This window comes from Scyliorhinus torazame, chromosome 5 (genome assembly GCF_047496885.1).
Source record: "Scyliorhinus torazame isolate Kashiwa2021f chromosome 5, sScyTor2.1, whole genome shotgun sequence".
Taxonomy (NCBI): Eukaryota; Metazoa; Chordata; class Chondrichthyes; order Carcharhiniformes; family Scyliorhinidae; genus Scyliorhinus; species Scyliorhinus torazame.
Window position 1 is genome coordinate 211,862,284 of NC_092711.1, and position 20,037 is coordinate 211,882,320.

At 47.3% G+C, this 20,037-nt stretch overlaps 1 protein-coding gene across 2 annotated transcripts in view; it reads left to right on the top strand.

Moving 5' to 3' along the window:
- Nucleotides 1-20,037, top strand: part of LOC140420926 (sodium- and chloride-dependent neutral and basic amino acid transporter B(0+)-like) — a 113,645-nt gene that overhangs the window by 60,124 nt on the left and 33,484 nt on the right. For both annotated transcript variants that reach the window (XM_072505083.1, XM_072505084.1), the window contains 4 exons: nucleotides 5,461-5,593; nucleotides 6,288-6,428; nucleotides 16,321-16,549; nucleotides 19,420-19,545. In XM_072505083.1, coding sequence (XP_072361184.1) covers nucleotides 5,461-5,593; nucleotides 6,288-6,428; nucleotides 16,321-16,549; nucleotides 19,420-19,545 — 629 coding nt within the window. The remainder of the gene's footprint in view (nucleotides 1-5,460; nucleotides 5,594-6,287; nucleotides 6,429-16,320; nucleotides 16,550-19,419; nucleotides 19,546-20,037) is intronic.

A 20,037-nucleotide genomic window follows, 5' to 3' on the forward strand; every position in this document is an offset into this window, starting at 1 on the left:
GCACATCACCACATCCTCCCTTTTTTATATGTTCATATTTTCTGTACACTTTAAGAAAAACTGAACAAAGAACAGGTAGATAAGGTAAGGTATGTACAAGTCATGGGAACAGTGATTAAACAATAAGTCCAAATCATTCATGTGAGTCCATAAACCATCAATCATCATGGTCAAATGTCTCTCTTGGTTATGAACGCCATCACCGTTTCCGAGCCACAGGAACCAAGAAGTGGTCAAATCACTTCGCTGTCTGATTTGGTGTCTTTTCCTTTGTTTTTAATGTTTGTGGTGGTGCTGTCAGATGGCATCTTGTAGCTGGTAGGTCGTTGACATTGAAGAGGTACCATCAACAGTATCATTAGAGGTCATGGATGTGCCATATGCTGAAGTTGGATAAGACTGTGCATACTGGTTCTGGCCACATGTTGTGCTGGAAGGGCGATTCTGCTGAGAAGCGTTGAAGAATGTCGATTTGGAGACAGAATTGCTGCTCGCATCAATGTCTGGTGATGGTGTGAAACTAGAACCTTGCATCTGATAGGAATATGCTGTCTGGCCAGGCTGTGGTGCAGCAAATCCTGGGCTGTAACTAAGGCATCCAGTCTGTAGTGCAGATTGCACTGGCGGTAGTCCTCCTTCGGTCTTGATTCCATTAGTGGGCAATCCGTAGTGCTGGCCTGTTTGAGAATATGCTGCATCGACTGCTGGCTGCTGCAGGCTTGAATACTGGGTTTGTCCAGCATGAGCTGTCATTGGCCACACTGTCGGTGTGGAACAAATGTGTAGACATAGCTGTGGTGAAAATTGGTGTATTCCTCTTGGACTGTGGCCACTGCTTGTTATTGCTGACCCAGTGTGATTGTTACGTGATCCATCTCCTGTCGTTGTGGCATCTGCTGTCACCCTGAGCGTGCCATCACTGAGGTTGCGGCGCTCCCTGTCTGGAGTAAAGTCTGGCTTACGTGAATCAGAGTCGGCGTTTGGTTGCTCCCCATCCGGAGTCTGGTCTGTTATTTGTTGATGCTCCCCGTCCGGAGTCTTAGCAGGTTCACTGGAGTCAGCTGAGATTTCTTGAAGCTGCACGTCTGGAGTCGGAACATGCAGGAATGCATTGACTAGTGGAGAGGTTCGAGCGAATGAGGGTGGAAGTATCGTGGTGTCACCGGCGTCACCAGTGGTCTCACAGTGATCGTTGAGTGCCTCTGTACACACTAGCTGAGGTCTGTCACTTTGTACATCTTGCATGGGAAGTGGGATGTTGTCGACACTCGTCTCACATACTGTGGGTAGATCCTCAGTAGCTGCTTGCTGTTCACTAGGGTTGGGTAAATTGTCAGAGTCTTCATCTGGTGGTGGAAACAATGTGGGTGGACTGTCATTGTCTTGCCGTTGTCTTTCATTTGGGCTTGAACAGTCATCATCGCTTTGTCTTTCATTGTAGCATGATAGACCGTCATGGTCGTCCTGCTGTGCAGTGGAGCGTGGTAGACTGTCATAGTCTACTTGCTGTTTACGTGAGCATGGCAGACTTGCATCGTCTGCCGCTAGTTGGTCAGAGGAGGTTGCTAGACCCTCATGGTCTTGTTCCTGCAAGGACTGCGCATCGGAGTCATGCGTTTCTGCCATTGTGGAGTCTGTCCACCAACTTGCTGTGGAGTCTTGTGATACTGGAGTCACTTCTTGTGCATGCAAGGACTGCGGTGTGGAGTCTTGCATGTCTTCTTTCGTAGAGTCGGGAACCCTGAGCGGGGCGTGGACCACGCTCTTTGTGTCAGCAGGCCGCTCTCTGTGGGCTTGTACCGCTTTCTGTCTCTTAATTTCAGGCTGCAGCATCATCCTGCACTGATGAGTGGGGACATCATATCTGCTGGGTTGAAGATCCTCAAATCCGAAGAATGAATCCGCATCTGCATCGGATTCAATGCGGGGGTCGCCAATGTGCAACACGTCCAGTTGCGGTTCGGATTTGGTACTGGGGTAGCCTCTCAAGGTGAAAGGTTCGTCTGAGTCGTAGTTGTCTAGGACCATGGAGCTGTCATTGGGCTCGCGAGGTCCAGAGAAAATGTAAAGGTCGGTATCGAAGTATTCAAGGTCAGAATTATTGGTTTGTGCGTAGGAAACTGCTTGTTGCAGTGTTCTTTGCAGGTTAAATTCATTTCCTGGTTCAATTTGAGGCATTGTGCTGTCATTCCAGGTGAAGGAAGGTTGTTTTACAGCTTTAAAAGATTTTTTCTTTGATTTGGGACGCTTCCCCTTTAAAATGGTGCGGTCTGGGGCCTCTGACGTCATGACGCGCGTGACGTAGCACGTCGGAAGCGATTGCGCATGCGCAGATCGCTGTTCTTTTACCGATGGCCGTTTTCTTGATTGCGCATGCACGGCGTCTCGCGCATGCGCAAACGAACCTTCCGGTTCTGTGCACTTCTCGCGCAACTGCACTAGTGTAGTCCCTTTAGCAAGATGGCCGCCGACCCCGACCCAAATCGTTCTCTGGTCCGGGATTTCGGCCTCGAGTACTGGCGCTTCTCTTACCTTTTCTTGCCGATTGGAGTGTGTTTTCCTCACAGTATTTGCCGAATTTGTCCAGGACTGCCTGGAAGTCGCACCTGTTTTGCCCCTTGGAGAACTTGAATTTTTAAAAGATTTCTTCTGCTCTTGCACCGGCGATGGTGAGGAAAAGCTCTGTTTTTTCATCATCGGCCAGGTCTTTAAGTTCGGCTGCCACCAGGAAGAGTTCAAACGTTTGCCGGAATCGCCGCCAGTTTTCGCGGAGATCGCCGTGGCACTGGAGCTGCTGCGGAACCCGGAGCTCGTACATCTTGCCTGGGTATTGCTGGTTGTCACTGTACGCTGAGGTATGGCTATCTGGATTTAAACAGTTCACTACTGGTACCATGTTTTGTTATGTTTCCTTTGTAACATAAGCGGCTTCCTTGTGTTGCATTTGTCAAAGGAAGGTCGATAATAACTTCAACACATTTATTTACACCAAGTACACTTTTATAACTTGAGTTCGACACTACTGCTCATCCTATTATAGCTACCTAAACTGACTAACCAGCTGCTGTCTTCCACGTGGTGGGTGTAATATTGAATCAACCCTGTGCCTCTCCTCACTGACTGTCTCCACTGGCCAAAGGGCTGATCATGTGTGTGGTGTCCTTTATGTATGGGTTGGTGTAATGCCCCCCTGTGGTCGTGTCACCTCCTTGTGTATCGTGAATGTCCATTGGTCGCCTTCTATCTAATTTATCTATTGGTTGAGTGTGTGTGTGTGATGTCTCTGGTGCTCCCTCTAGTGTCTGGCTAGCTTACATGTATTTACAGTGATGCACATCACCACCCAGAGGATTAAACTTTCACAGGTCTGTCTATTGCTTAGTCTTTCAATCAGAAGTTACCTTACAGGCCTGGGTGGGGAGTGTTTTAAAATCACCAGCCGTCGCTGATAGAAAGAGTGTTTTAAATCATCTCCGACTGCTGTCCAGACCTAAGCAGAAACTTAAAGGCACAATGGAACCTATCTTATATTCCATGAACCTTCCAGAAGCTTCTTAAAGGCACCACAAATCACAATTGAGGTTTTTCAAAAGTCTGTAATTTAAAAGCAGCCAGCAAGACAGGATTTGAAAAGGGAAACTAGGATCAGACAAGGAATTACAAGAGGATCATTAGAGGGTGCAAACATTGTGGAAAGATTAGGAATAAATCTGGTTCAGATAGTTCACCATTCCTAAAAGGACTTTCAATTCCAACATATTCTTGGGAGCTAATGCATCCTTAATTGTTTTGATCCTCTCCTCCATAGGGTCTATCTTTTTAGCCTTACCCTGGCTGCCTTAAATCTTTTCGAGACTTATGGCAGCACCGTGGCACAGTGGTGAGCACAGCTGCCTCACAGCTCCAGTGACACGGGTTCAATTCCATCCTTGTGACTTTCTGCGTGGAGATTGAGCTTTCTCCCCGTGTCTGCATGGGTTTTGTTCGGGTGCTCCGGTTTCCTCCCACAGTCCAAAGATGTGCAGGTTAGGTGGATTGGCCATGATAAATTGCCCCTTAGTGTCCACAAGGTTATGTCGGTATATGAGAATGGGGTGGAGGCATGGGCTTAGGTAGAGTGCTCTTTCCAAGGGCCGAATGGCCTCCTTCTGCACTGTAAATTCTAGGATGCTACAATTCTTCGAGATTTGCTAGGTGCTCCTCTTCGGATGCTTCTGTAATCAACACATCATTTAGATCGACAATCAGCTTGGGTAGGTCCTGTAGTAAACATTCCATCATGTGCTGTAATACCGCACAGACTCTGAAGAGTAACACTGGTATAAGCCTTTGTTGGTGTTTATGGTCATTTTAACTCTGATTGTTTGTACACATGGCTCATATCAAGTTTGGTGGAAGTTAAGCCTCCTGATAATTCAGCTTATAAATCTTCAATTCTTGGTTTTGGGTAATTGGTCCAATTTGGCTGGCTGATTAGTTTGTCTCCTCTGTATTTCCTGATGGTCATCTGGCTTCACCACTGGCACGATTGAAGCTACCCGCTCTAAAAACTGTACAGGTTTGATGATACATAATTCTTCTAGACATTTGAGTTCAGGCTCAACCTTCTCATTTAGGCTTAAGGTTTGCAGTGAGCTCTAAAAAAAACTTGGGTGTGGCTTCTGGATCCATGTAAATCTTTAATTTAAGGTCCTGTACCTTGTCTAACCCATGTTGGGAAACCGCCTGATATTTTCTTAAGATTTCATGAAAACCTGCATTAATTTGGAAGATTTCTAGCCAATTTTTAATTAATTTGGCGAAGCCAATCCTGGCCCATGAGATTTGGCCCTTGACACCGACTATTATTAGGGATAGTTAAGCGGACTAGTTTTGGTAGCTTACGAGTTTGCTTTGAAGGACAGTTTTTCACATGAGGTCTCATTTCCCAGTTTTCATATAAGAGCAGGAATACACTCTGATCCTCATCGCCAGTGTAATATCCTGGCAGACGGACGACCACCAGGTAGATCAACGAATGAAGGGTTTATTAAAGTAAGAAACTATACACAGAGAGTGAGATAAAAGATACCATTTTCTAATACTCCAAACTCCTAACTAATTGGGAAACCTGTGCTTCACCCCAAGGGTTCACGTGTTCCAGGCCCATTGGTTGATTGGGGGTCACATGATCCTCTGAGCACTCACTCCCTTAAAGTGCCGCTACCACATTTATCTTTTGCATTGATGTGTGAGCCTTCCCCATCATTGAGGATGGTAATATTTTTGAAGTCTTCTCCTCCAGTTAGTTGTCTAATTGGCCAATGCCATTCAGGTATGGATGTAGTGGGACTGTGGAACTTAGATACGATCCACTGGTTGTGAAATCACTTACCTACTGCCCTTAAATATTTATTCAAATAGACGTTGTATGTATTGAACATTATCCTAATACAAGATGTTTGTTGTCATTTTATTCAGTAAAGTGGTATTACGCCGTACCAGTTCAGTGGATGAGACTGGGGAAATTGTCTGGTATTTGGCCCTCTGTCTGCTCCTGGCCCGGCTGATAATTGGGGCAGTGTTATCGAAAGGAATCAAATCTTCAGGAAAGGTAAAATTATCGGTGATGAACAGATTTAAAACTAATGATAAAGTATAGATTTCTGCAAGAATAAAACTAGAAATTAGAAATAATTAGTGAAGTGGGCAGGTTTATCTCACATTTGATGGCAACAGTGTCTCTTTGGGGAGTGGGAGATCCATAGTTCATGAGCTCTTCAGGCCTGGGTGAGATCTGAAGAGCGTTCTCTTGAGGGAAAGAACAGCAGCAATTTTTCCCAAACCCCAGAAATATGCCCCCCATTCCAAGGGTTGCAGTCACTGATTCAGGGATTTGGGGTGAATTTACCATTGCTTTGGAATGCTGGACAGAACTGACTCAGTGATTGAGCACATTAGGGTCATGATTTTGTCTGAGTGAAATTAGATTCCTCTAAACATTGAGAATGGCAAAGAAACCTGAGGAGTGAAATACATTCAGCACACTCCATACAATTCTCCTGTTTAAATCTGTTACTTATCTGAATATGAGACATAAATAAGCTAGATTTATGCGATTTAACTTCTGTTACAATATGTATCTCAGTGTTAATTTTACCTTCTATCTTGCTATTATTCCCCCAATTGTTTTCTGATTCAATCTCTGCTTTGATTACAATCCGACCAGTTTACCATTCAGTTGGATTCAATGCTGTAAATGTTGTACCAGCAACATGGAAATCTAACAAGCTCCTCTCCATGGTCAGGTGGTTTATTTCACTGCGACGTTCCCTTATGTGGTTCTGATCATACTCCTAATCCGAGGTCTTACCCTGGAGGGAGCCTATAAAGGAATTGAATTCTACATTGGAAGACAGTCAGACTTCTCCAAACTGGCTGATGCTGAGGTAAACACAACAATGTAATGGATCAAATTTCGAGTCTATTATTTAGCCATTGTGTCTGGTGATGTTTCATTTAGTTAATTTGCTGCATGTTTGATGTACCTTCGTTAAGAGTGCAGCGTTGCCTTTTCGGCTGTGTTCAAACATAGGAAAACCTATTTCAATAATTCTGATTACTGTGATATGAGTGTCTGACACATTCAGAGTTAACTTTAGACTAAGCGCAATACCGCCCACACAGTGATGGAAAAAGGTACATGACCCAGACCCAGGGGTCCATGTGGTTTTGAGCACAAATGGGAAAGACCCAAGTATCGAAAACGTTCCTGGCCTGTGCCCTTTACTGTACATGTTTAAATAGTTATATTTGTTAACAAAGACTTACAGTTAACTGAGGGTGATGATAGATGGTAAATTTTCATCTTGGAGCCCAGTCACCAGCGGTGTACCACAGGGATCAGTGCTGGGTCCTCTGCTATTTGTGATTTTTATCAATGACTTGGATGATGGAGTTGAAGGTTGGGTTAGGAAATTTGCTGATGTCACCAAGATTGGTGGAGTAGTGGATAATGTGTAGGGCTGTTGTAGGCTGCAAAGAGACATTGAGAGGATGCAGAGATGGGCTGAAAAGTGGCAGATGGAGTTTAACCCTGATAAGTGTGAGGTGATTCATTTTGGTAGGACAAATTTGAATGCGGATTACAGCGTTAATGGCAGGGTTCTGAAGAATGCGGAGGAGCAGAGAGATCTCGGAGTCCATGTCCATAGATCTCTAAAAGCTGCCACCCAAGTGGATGGAGCCGTGAAGAAAGCCTATAGTGTGTTTGCATTTATTAACAGGGGGATTGAGTTTAAGAGCTGTGAGGTTATGCTGCAACTGTACAAGACCTTGGTTAGACCACATTTGGAGTATTGTATGCAGTTCTGGTCACCTCATTATAGGAAGAATGTGGAAGAATTGGAAAGGGTGCAAAGGAAATTTTCCAGGATGCTGCCTGGATTGGTGGTTGGGTCTTATGAGGAATGGTTGAGGGAGCTAGGGCTTTTCTCATTGGAGCGAAGGAGGATGAGAGCTGACTTAATTGAAGTGTATAAGATGATGAAAGTGATAGATAGAGTGGATGTTCAGCGACCTTTCCCTCGCGTGTCTGTAGCTGTTACAAGAGGGCATAACTATAAGGTTCATGGTGGAAGATATAGGAGGGATGTCAGACGTAGGTTCTTTACTCAGAGAGTGGTTTGGGCGTGAAACGCACTCCCAGCTGTGGTAGAGGAGTCGGACACTTTAGGAACTTTCAAGCGGTTATTGGATAGGCATGTGGAGTGCATTAGAATGATTGGGAGTAGGTTGATTTGATCTCACTTTCAGACTAGTTCTCTGAATGAAGACTGCCAACATATCTTTAAGAGACATCATTCTGTAACCTCCCAGAGTTGTGACAGCTGAGGACTCAAAAGATTTCAACCTACGAAAATGCTGAAATAACTCGATGATGGAAGACGAAGAAAATATTTAAATATAAACGTTGCCATGAGTTGAAGATGCAGAGAAAATTCAAGTGCTATAGTCAAAAGGCCTGGAAGTTGAAGGCAGATATTAGCATTTTGGCAGAAGACTCCATTGAATTTCCCTTGCAAGTCCAATTTCACGGAGTCCTTTCAGCTGATTTATTTTTTCAGACTTCCAGGCTGCTTGGCAACCATTTACCTAATTCAATGTCAAAGGCGTTGATGAAGAAAAGTCCATCACTAAAACCTAATTTCCCAGTCAGAGCTCCAATGTGTGTCCTTTTTTCAGTGTATCTTCACCTTTTTTTTACCTTTTGGGGAAGTGGTGGAAGGATTGCCAAGCTGATTATCAGCTCATTGAACCACAATGTTGAACTGTACAATCTTCCCATTTCTAGCCTCACTGGCACGTGGCACAGGGAGTAATCGCAAGATTACAGCCTGAGAGGTGCTGTTTTTTAACTGTCTACCTAACTACCTAAACTGCTGCTGCAGGACCTCGTCACTCTTCGTACCTGTGTCGTTAGTACCAATATATAACATGAACTCTGGCTGTTCACCCTCTTCCTTCAGAACGCTTTCTGCCCGTACAGAGACATCCTGGACCCTGGCACCAGGGAGGCAACATACCATCTTGGAGCTTCAATCGATTGTGTTCCACATGGCCCTAGTACTAGCCCCTTAACAGTAGCTGTCCAGGTGCGGTGCCAGTTTTGCTGTCATGGAACTCCACGAATCCTGCGCCAGCATCAATACTTAGTCTCAGGAACAGAGAATTCTGCCGCAGGGCTCTAAAAAAAATCAAAGGAAGCCCAGATTGCTACCTTTTTATATTGGTTTGGTGATCATGAAAATCCTGTTATCCTAATGAAAGGCATTGATGGATCCACAAACAGCCTTGAGGATCTATTAACAGATAAATAGTATAATCATCATGCCAAGGAGAAGCATAGAAGACTTCCAGAACTGCATTATAAGGAAATGACCAGCATCTGAACAAGCCACACAAGGGCAGCAGAGAGGCAGGGAACCTTCCAGAAGTTCCAAAGTTACACAGCAAAAGGATCCCGACATGCTTCTTGAACGGTACCAGCAACTGATTGTGATTAACGAGGAAACAGTCCTCTAGCAGTCTGGCCCGTAACTTCCTGGTTCTCCAGTGTTACATTTCCGTACATTCCCATACCAACTTCCCCAAACAGGCGCCGGAATGTGGCGACTAGGGGCTTTTCACAGTAACTTCAGTGAAGCCTACTTGTGACAATCAGCGATTTTCATTCATTCATTTTAATTTCAGGGGGCACCCCTACGATGTGCTGGGAATCTCTCTCGGAAGTTCCCAAGTAAGTATTTATAATAATAATGATCGTTATTGTCACAAGTAGGCTTACATTACCACTGCAATTACTGTTACTGCGAAAAGCCCCCAGTCGCCACATTCCGGCACCTGTTCGGGTACACAGAGGGAGAATTCAGAATGTCCAAATTACCTAACAGCACGTATTTCGGGACTTGTGGGAGGAAACCGGAGCACCCGGAGGAAACCCATGCAGACTCAGGGAGAATGTGCAGACTCCGCACAGACAGTGACCCAAGCCAGGAATCGAACCTGGGACCCTGTCGCTGTGAAGCATCAGTGCTAACCACTGTGCTACCATGCTTTTTACCCGGCAATTGTCCAGAAGTCCAAATTTCCTCTGAATAATTCTGCTGTGAACCATCCGACAGAAGCGATTTAACTCACTCACCTCGGATAGTTCTGCCAATTTTAAGCTGAAAGATTTGGAAAGAAAAAAAACTTCCTAAATCCTGAGTAATTATTTAAACACCCAGGCCCAGCTTTGCATGGGACACACTGCAAACCCCCCCCCCCCCCCACCGTCTCCCCCACTGGGGACCCACCGCTCTCCAGCCACACAAACCCAACCCCCCCCCCCCCATCTGAAACTCATGGACTGACCCAACCTCCCCACCGCCCCCTCCCACTCCTCTGACTGACCCTGCCTGACCCGACACCCACTCCCGGAGTGAGACACTTCCCTCCCGGAATGACTCCCCCCTCCCGGACTGAGCCTCCTTCCTACCTTCCAGACACCCCCCGCCCCCCCTTCACGGACTGACCCCACCCCCCTCTCCCTACCTCTCGACTGACCCCTCCCCCCTTCCGGACTGATTCCCATTCTGGACTGATGTGCCCCTCCTTCCCCCACCCCCACTGACCACCCTCCCAGACTGAACACCCCCCCCCCCTCCTTCCTGTAATGACCCCCATCCATTCCAGGCCACCGACCCCCACAAAACCACCGGGTCCGACTGCCGAAACCGCCGGGTCTGACCCCAACCGCCCCCCACAAACCACCAAGTCTGACCCCTTTCTCTATCCAAACTACCCCCCCCCCCCCACCCAGCACCGGGTCCGACCCCGCCCGACCTCCCCAATCTACCAGGTCCTACTCAGAGCATCCCCCCACCACCCCCCCAGGATCCGACTTTGACACCTCCCCTTCCCATTCCCTAAACTTTAAAATTTACCTGGCCCCTGTAAATTGTCCCTTTAAGGTGGTTACTGCTGTAAAACGGGTGAGTGATTTTGCTCTCTGCACCCAGTTACTCCACACAGAGCAGCCAGGGCTGAGCTTGACTGCTCCTGTCTCCTGAGAGAGGAATGTTGGGCGAGGCAGGGCTTTGGAATCCCAGCAATGGTAAGACTGGTGTTATGCCACCCCTGGGCAATGTGCTGTCAATTCCAGACCGACGTGCCCAGAAGTCACAACACATGTGAATTAACCAATAATTCTTATAAAAATTCCTGACTTGTTTGGCCCTTGGCTGCCCAATAATTATAGTCACCAGGTTTGTAGGTTTAAACACAATTACTGTTTATTGATACCAAGAACTGTCATGATATTCAAACACACACATCATGATAGACACACCAACAGACAAATCAGAACACACACCACCACAACCAATCACAGAAAGATATAAAAGCACAAACACGACACCTGGTGGTCAGTATTAGCTGGAGAGGAGGACCAGGACAGACCTGCTACACGACACACTCAGGGAGACAGCACGTGCAGAGTATCCAGAACGAACTGTATTATAAGAGTTAAAATAAAATAGAGTTGTACCACATACAACTGTGTTGGCTCATCTGTGCACCAGAGCACCCAACACCACATGGTACAGGAGTGGATCGATACCTGCCGGCATACCTCAGTGTACACAGACAACCAGCAGTGCCCAGGCAAAATGATAGAGCTCCCGGTTCCGCAGCCGCTCCAGTGCTACGGCGATCTCCGCGAAAACTGGCGGCGATTCCGGCAAGTGTTCGAATTGTTCCTGGTGGCAGCTGAACTCCAAGACCTGGATGATAGCGAAAAAATTGAATTTCTCCTCACCATCGCCGGTGCAAGGGCAAGAGAAATATTCACAAGGTTCAGGTTCTTCAGGAGGCAGCAAAGGTACGATTACCAGGCAGTCCTGGACAAATTCCCCAAGTACTGTGAAGAAAACGCAATCCAATCGGCAAGTAAAGGTAAGAAAAGCGGCAGTACTCACCTCGTGGCGGGGATCCCGGAGCCCGAATTCCCAGAGGCCGAAATCCCGGGCCTGAGAGAGGGCTGGGTCGAGGTTGGCGGACATCTTGCTAAAGGTATCACGCTAGCACAGTTTCGCGAGCAGTGCGCAGAACCGGAAATTTTGTTTGCGCATGCGCGAGATGCTGCGCATGCGCAGTCAAGAAAACGGCCATCGATAGAGGAACAGCGATCTGAGCATGCGCAGTCGCTTCCTACGTGCTACATACCGAGCGTCAGGATGTCAGAGGCCCCAGACCGCACCAATTTAAAGGGGAAACGTCCCAAATCCAATTTAAAAGGGAAACGTCCCAAATCAAAAAAACAAAAATCTGTTAAAGCTGTAAAACAACCTTCCCTCACCTGGAATGACAGCACATTGCTGCAAATTGACCCAGGAGATGAATTTGACCTCCGAAGAACCCTCCGACAAGCAGTTACCTACGCACAAGCCGATGATTCCGACCTCGAATACTTCAATGACGATCTTTACAGTGTTTCCGGACCTCGCAAGCCCAATGATAGCTCCGTGGTCCTATACGACTATGACTCGGATGAACCTTTCGTGTTGCACATTGGCGGCCCCCACATTGAATCCGACGCAGATGCGGATTCATTTTTCGGATTTGAGGATCTTCAATCCAGCAGATATGACATCCCAACTTATCAGTACCGGATGATGCTGCAGCCTGACATTAACAGACAGGGAGCGGTGCAAGCACACGGAGAGCGCCCTGCTGCCACACAGAGCGTGGTCCACGTCCCGCTCAACATTCCCGACTCTATGAAAGGAGACATGCAAGACTCCAGAGCGCAGTCCTCGCATGAACCAGAAGTGACTCCAGTGTCACAAGTCTCCACAGCAAGCTCGTGGACAGACTCCACAATTGCAGAAACGCAAGACTCCAGAGCGCAGTCCTTGCATGAACAAGAAGTGACTCCAGAGTCACAAGCCTCCACAGGGAGCTCGTGGACAGCCTCCACGATAGAAGCAACGCAAGACTCCAGAGCGCAGTCCTTGCACGAACAAGAAGTGACTCCAGTGTCACAAGCCTCCACAGAGAGCTCATGGACAGCCTCCACGATAGAAGCAACGCAAGACTCCAATGTGCGGTCCTTGCAGGAACAAGACCATGAGGGTCTAGCAACCTCTCCTGACCAACCAGCGGCAGACGATGCAAGTCTGCCATGCTCACGTGAACAGCAAAAAGGCTATAACAGCCTACCATGCTCCACTACACAGCAGCATGACCATGACGGTCTCTCATGCTACAATGAAGGGCACAGCGCTGAAGACTGTTCAAGCCCAACTGAAGACAAGCCAAAGGAATCGCCTCTTCCAAGCCCGAAGAAAAAAGGTTTATGCACTGACCTTCAGGATCATTATAGCCGAACAGAGATTAATAATGCTGCACGGTCACAGAAGGATGCTGAGGATTTGCTAAAGAAATTAATTGAATGTTTAACTTGCAAGGAGCAGACTGAGAATTGCCAGTGTTTTAGTACGGATCGAAAAAATGGACAAGACATTGATCCTCAGGTAATGGAAATAACACAACCTGAATCATATCTACAGCAGGGACAAATGTCTCCCTTCAACACAACGCCGCAAAGTCCCAACTTCGGAGACCAGCAGTTAGTCAGTAATGACTCTTCAAACCTTGAGGGGAACATTAATTGCATTGAACCTATACACACTCCACTGATAAATGAGCAGAACATTGGAGCAAGAATCCTGAGGACACCGACATCGAGTAGCCAGATAATGAATTTAAAACCCGCAGCAGTTTCAAGTGAACCAAGTGTGTTTTCCACTAATGGTGAAGATGCAGATAAGGTCGACCCGATTATCCATTGTACCACACTAACCCCAGTGATTAAGCAGTTATGTATGGGGAGTATAATGTGGGCAATTGAGAACAGTAAAAGAGAGACTGTGACCATGCCAGTCCCAGCAAAATCAGACCCAGAGACCATGAAGGCATGTACATTAGACAAAGATACATATGAGGTACCTGAGAAGAAAAGTGAAACGGAATGTTCTTTGAAAAATAGTACAATGTCGATAGAAACATTGGATCCTATATTCGAGACCATACATATGGGAGAATTTGGGGGTAATAAACAAGGTTCTGCAATGTCTGGGGGAAGATTTAAAATTCCAAAGAAGAAAAGCCCAAATGGAGGACAACGGCAAGACAATGACAGTCCACCGACATGGTGTGCACCACCAGATGAAAACTCTGACAATTTACCCAACCCTAGTGAACAGCAAGCTGCTAATGAGGATCTATCCACGGGATGTGAGACGAGTGACGACAGCATCCCACTTCCCATGCAAAAGGTGCAAAGTGACAGACCTCGCCTAGTGCGTACCGAGGCACTCGACGATCACGGTGGGACCACTGACAACTGCGGTGGCGGCGCACCGCTTCCACCCTCGATGGCTCGAGCCTCTCCACTGGTTGGTGCATTCCTGCATGTTCCGACTCCAGAAGTGCAGCTTCAGGGAATCTCGGCTGCCTCCAGTGAACCTGTTGGGACTCCGGACGGGGAGCATCGACGGAAGGCAGACCGGACTCCAGATGGGGAGCAGCCAAGCGCCGACTCTGATTCGCGCATGCCAGACCTTGCTCCGGACGGGCGGTGTCGCGGCCTCGTTGATGGCACGCTCAGGGTGACGGTGGATGCCACGGCGACAGGGAATGGATCGCGTGGCAGTCCCACTGGGTCGGCAGTGGCGACCAGCACCGGCGGTCCAAGACGGACACACCAATTCGCGCCATCGCCAGGCGTTGATGCGAGCAACAATTCTCGCTCCAAGGCGACATGCTTCGACGTTTCTCTGCGGAGTCGCCCTTCCGGCACAGCAGGTGGCCGGAACCAGCGTGCACGGTCTCGGCCAACTTCCACATCTGGCACAGTCATCGCCTTGCATGATATTAGTGATGGTGCTACTTCGATGGCAACGACCCATCGGCTACAAGATGCCGTCCACCACAAACATAAAAAGAAAAAGACTCCACCTTGTTCCTGGCATGCAGGGCGGATGGATTGGTGCGTAGGCGCAATCAGCGAGCTTTGCGCCACCTTCCACGCTCGCAACTGAACCGTACGCACACGCCGGATCCTCCACTGGTTCCCAAGGATGACTTTGTGGAGATGCCACGGATCATGCCCCTTCCATCGCCACCAGAACCAAACCACAGCCAAGGCAACACTAACAAAGATGTTGAATGTTATATTTGCGCGAATGAAAAACCAAGCACTGCACGAAGTACAACAAATGGAAAAGTAGAGACTTCGGCAACAGCATCACCTCCAACAGTCCAAGGTGAACCAGTGTGAACCCAAATCTCCACAGCTGAACCGGCTTGAGGACCAGCCTATTCTTGAGGCGGTCACCCATTAGACTGGACTTATAACGCTGTTCATACGTTCAAAAAAGTCAAACACTTCTGTATTATAACCTGTTGTTGTTTATCGTTCCAGATATCGTCTGACCGGACCACTGTTCAAGTTTTTTTTTCTCGCATTCATGTTTTGTTATGGTACAACCTTGTTAGTGTGACGCACCCGACATCGCCCCATGTAAACAATTACGTCATATACACACGCTGTACACAACACACGCACACACTCTTAGATGCACTCATGACACGATTATATTTATAACCACGTAGGCACATATCTTTGTAAAAAGGGGGGATGTCATGATATTCAAACACACACATCATGATAGACGCACCAACAGACAAATCAGAACACACACCACCACAACCAATCACAGAAAGATATAAAAGCACAAACACGACACCTGGTGGTCAGTATTAGCTGGAGAGGAGGACCAGGACAGACCTGCTACACGACACACTCAGGGAGACAGCACGTGCAGAGTATCCAGAACGAACTGTATTATAAGAGTTAAAATAAAATAGAGTTGTACCACATACAACTGTGTTGGCTCATCTGTGCACCAGAGCACCCAACACCACATGGTACAGGAGTGGATCGATACCTGCCGGCATACCTCAGTGTACACAGACAACCAGCAGTGCCCAGGCAAAATGATAGAGCTCCCGGTTCCGCAGCCGCTCCAGTGCTACGGCGATCTCCGCGAAAACTGGCGGCGATTCCGGCAAGTGATTGAATTGTTCCTGGTGGCAGCTGAACTCCAAGACCTGGTTCTAGGGGAGGGGCACGCTGACTCCATGGCCCATCCTTTGGTCACCGCTCCACTCCTCCCCCACACCCTGGCAGACACTCCCTCCCCTCCCCCGCTCCCCCACACCCCCCAACCTCACCAACCCAGCAGCACAACTGGCAGCCCACGGCTGTGCTTTAGGAAACGGGTATTACATGCTCTCTCTCTCCCTCAGCAGCCACCACATCTGTTTCCCGATTTTAAATACCACAAGTGAACCGTGCCATCGTCACGACCGCCTGGTGGAGGCAGAGCATTGCGGGAAGCCGGAGAAGATCAGGCCCGTTCATGATATGCTAATGGCCGTTACTGTACAATTTGCATGTTTCAGGCCAATGTCGAGGCACCGGAGCATGATGTTCCGTTGGGGCCTGGCACTGGCCTCATTTGTGGCTGACGTGCATTTTTCTGACCGATCGCGTTTCACAATTCCAGCATCGGATATTGGTGATTAAAGAAGTTCAAACATTCACCTTAGGAGTGAACTATGGAGCTAGCAAATGTCTCTCATCGTTAATGCTGTTTGACCGACCATAGCTGAATGAGTTCAAGTAAAATATCCCGATTAACATCCTGATTCATTCTAATTTTTATTTGCTAGGTGTGGAAAGATGCTGCAACACAAATTTTCTTTTCTATCGCCGTATCTATGGGAGGTTTATCAGCACTGTCATCTTACAACAAATTCCACAACAACTGTTACCGCGACACCATCATTGTCTGTGTTGTTAACTGTGCTACGAGTGTGTTTGCCGGATTTGTCATCTTCTCCGTCCTTGGACACATGGCCCATATACAAAACAAGCCTGTTCCAGAGGTTGTACAGTCAGGTATAGTAGAGCCATCTCTCTGAAATCAATCATTTTGTTAGATATGAGATGACAATTGTTCAGTGCACAGACACAATAATCGATACTTGGATCCACAGCAGTATTACTGGTGGAAAGTGTTTTCAAGTTCTGAAGTGTCACACAGTTTAATGGTGGTTGTATTATAAGGACTGAACCCCTTATCTGGCATCCCAAAATCTGCAAGGACCTGAACACCATGGACTGCCTTGGGAAGCACTATCTCTACCAAGCAATGCTGTCCATTATATCCAGGTCATGGTGCGCTGGTCTCCGGTGCTTTGTACTGTACTGTGGAGGTTCAAAACAGTCCTTATTCTGAACATGACTATACAGGAATTGCATGAAGTCTCAAAGTAATGTTATGTATTTCGTATCTTGTGCAAATGCAAATTACAGACCCAAATACTGAAAATCCCTGGATGGGATTCTCTGTCCCTGGGAAGCCCAGAATGCATTTCCCGATGGAACGGAGAATGGGGCATCCGGGCATGCTCCGACCCCTCGCCGGTGATGTGAATGAGTTCCACGCCGCACGGCAGGAGGAGCGTGGAAATAAACGCAATTGGGTCATAATGAGCCATTTGCATCTATTTAGCCGGCCCGGTGCCCTCTGCTCCTTCCTCCCATGATTCTCCGGTCCCCGTGACCGGGAATAATGTGGGCATGGCTCACTTGTGGTCTCTATAATTATGGCCACCTTGACTGTGAGGTCCACCAGGACAGGGACACGATGGTAGACAATCTGAGCCTACCCCCCCCGGACCGCTCATCAGCCCCCAAACACCAAATTGCCTGGGTGCCTCCTCCCACCCCCAGGTATGGGGGCGATCCAACCAGTTCCATCCCCCCAGGTCCCCATAGTAGGGGGACCCCTGTAATGGGGTTTCCACCGCAGGGACCTGAGTAATAGGGACACACCCCACAGGGACCCGGGAACACCCACACATAGCACCCCCCCCCCACACACAGAGACACCCACACAGTCCCATCCCCACAAAGACCCTCCCCCACACACAGACCCCCACCCCCCCACATACAGACCTTCCCAAACCAACAACCACCCCCGCACACACAGATCCCCCCCTTCAGAAAAGGAACCCTTCTCTGGTAGCTAGACAGCAGTCCAGACAGGGTGAGTGGGAAGCATTATAGCTGTAATACTTACCTTATAGCTTCATGTGTTCAATCCTCGAAGTGGAACAGCTGTGCCTGCTCCTGGTTCCCACAGATTCACTGTCTGCAATCCATCGATATCTTTCCAGTAATGGCCTGTGATTGGCAGCTCGTTACAACCATCTACAGCTTTGATCCATTCATCTCCCTGAATGCTTCAGTGGCCTAACTGGTGAAACCCCAATGTTTGTAAACATTATCCACATCAAAGAGAGGTAAGTGCAGTGAAATCACAAGCTTGAGAGTTTGGAATGCACTCAGTGCAACTGACATGTGCATATGTTTGCATGGCAAGGAATACGGAATTGCATCCTGCTTTAAGACCGCTTGTGCAATCCAGCTCCACGAGAGAACAAGGAGCGTGTTTCTCCGTCCTGCCACACCAGATTCCTGGTGTGGCATGCTGTTGGGATTCCCCGTTTTGCCAGCTGGTCAATGGGGTTTCCCTTTGTGGGGCAGCCCCACGCCGTCGGGAAAGCAGACAATCCCAATGGCGAAGAATTCAGCCCACAGTCTCCCCAACAGAGAATCCTGGCCCCTGTATCTGGCACATGTCCGGTCCTGAACTTCCAAGATACTGGGTCCAGGGATTGGAGCTGAATAGTCAACTGGAAAGTTTGGAGATTAGCCAACTTGTTGTTCAATCTGTTCCATTAAATGTGATAAATTTGAATCATCACAGGATGTCACAGGACAATTGATTAACGTAACAAGTACACAACATCGTACTGGTCTGAACATTTTCAGTGTTTCTGATCTGCCATTACATGAGCAGGAGATCAGTAATATCTGTGTCAAAAGAGAAAGATAGACTTACATTTATTTCTGTCATAACCGTTTTACAACCAATGACATACTTTTGAAGTGTTGATTTTGCAATGTAGGAAATGTGGCTGCCAATTTACGCACTGCAAGCTCCCACAAACTGATTGATGATATTGGCCAGATTTATATTTTGTGATGTTTATTGAGGTAAAAATATTGTCCAGGATGCCAGGGTCAATTCTTCTGTTCTTCTTCAAAGAGCACCATGGCATTTTTGCTTCCTCCAGAGATCGCAGACAGATATCTTGGTTTAATGCCCCATCCAAAAGGCGGCACAGCTGGAAGTACAGCACTCCCTCAGAATTGCACTGGAGTGTCACGCTTTTCCTTTAGCTCATGTCTGTGGAACAGGACTTGAACTGTCTGACTCAGGGGTGCTATTAACTGAGCTGACACTGAAACAGTGCATCCTATGGTGACCAGACACTACAGTTTCTTACCTTCCCACCTTCAGAGGCTGCTTAACCCCACTCTCAGAGACCAGCCCACCTACATTGACCATGTAAGCTGTGGATATAGATTCCATCCCTGTGTGCATACCCAAGAAACCTCACTATATAAGCACAACCAGGTGCAAATGGATTACTGCCTTGATTCTGGCCATTCGCATGGTGATCTGTTAGAATAGTCAGACTTTTGAATCCGAGGTGCATTAAGTGGAAACTTACCCAGCATTGAAAGCGCTCACCTTGATGATTAGAAAAAAAGTCACAACATCTCAGTCAAAATACACAAACACTGGGCAATATTAACCAGATGTTGACAATTTAAATTCAAATTTACTTAATAGCTACAGTATCTCTCCATTAAGCATCATTCATTTTACCATATCAATTGTATCCACTGGTTAGGTATTGGTTTGGCTTTCGTCGCCTACCCAGAGGCCCTTGCACAGTTGCCGTGGGCACCATTTTGGTCCATTTTGTTTTTCTTCATGCTGCTCACTCTGGGATTCAGCAGTCAGTTTGCAGGTTTTGGTAAGTGTCTCCATTAGCCACCTCTATCAAATGTTTATTCAATAAAAATTACAAATTAAAATAATTATCAATTCATATAGGATTGCAACTATCTAGTTTCATAACTCATTTGTTTTTGAAAACAACTTTTAGTTTGGGGATTGGATTTTTTAAAAATTGTAGCTAAGGCGCTGCTTCTTTACCCTGGGTGGTGTTGAGATTCTTGAGGATCCAAGTCTGCACTCAGGCAGGCAAGTAGAGAGTATTCTGTCACCCTCCTGACATGTGCCTTGTACAGACGGGCTTTGGAGAGTCAGGAGATTAATCACACACGATACAATTCCCAGCCTTTGACTTGCTCTTCCAGCCAGACTATTTATGTGGCTGGTACAGTCCCCGCAGATATTGTGTTGGTAATGCTGTTGAATGTCCAAGAGGAGATGAAATATTTTATCTTGATGGAGGTGGCCATTGACTGGCACTTGTCTGGTGTGAATATTATTTGCTACATGT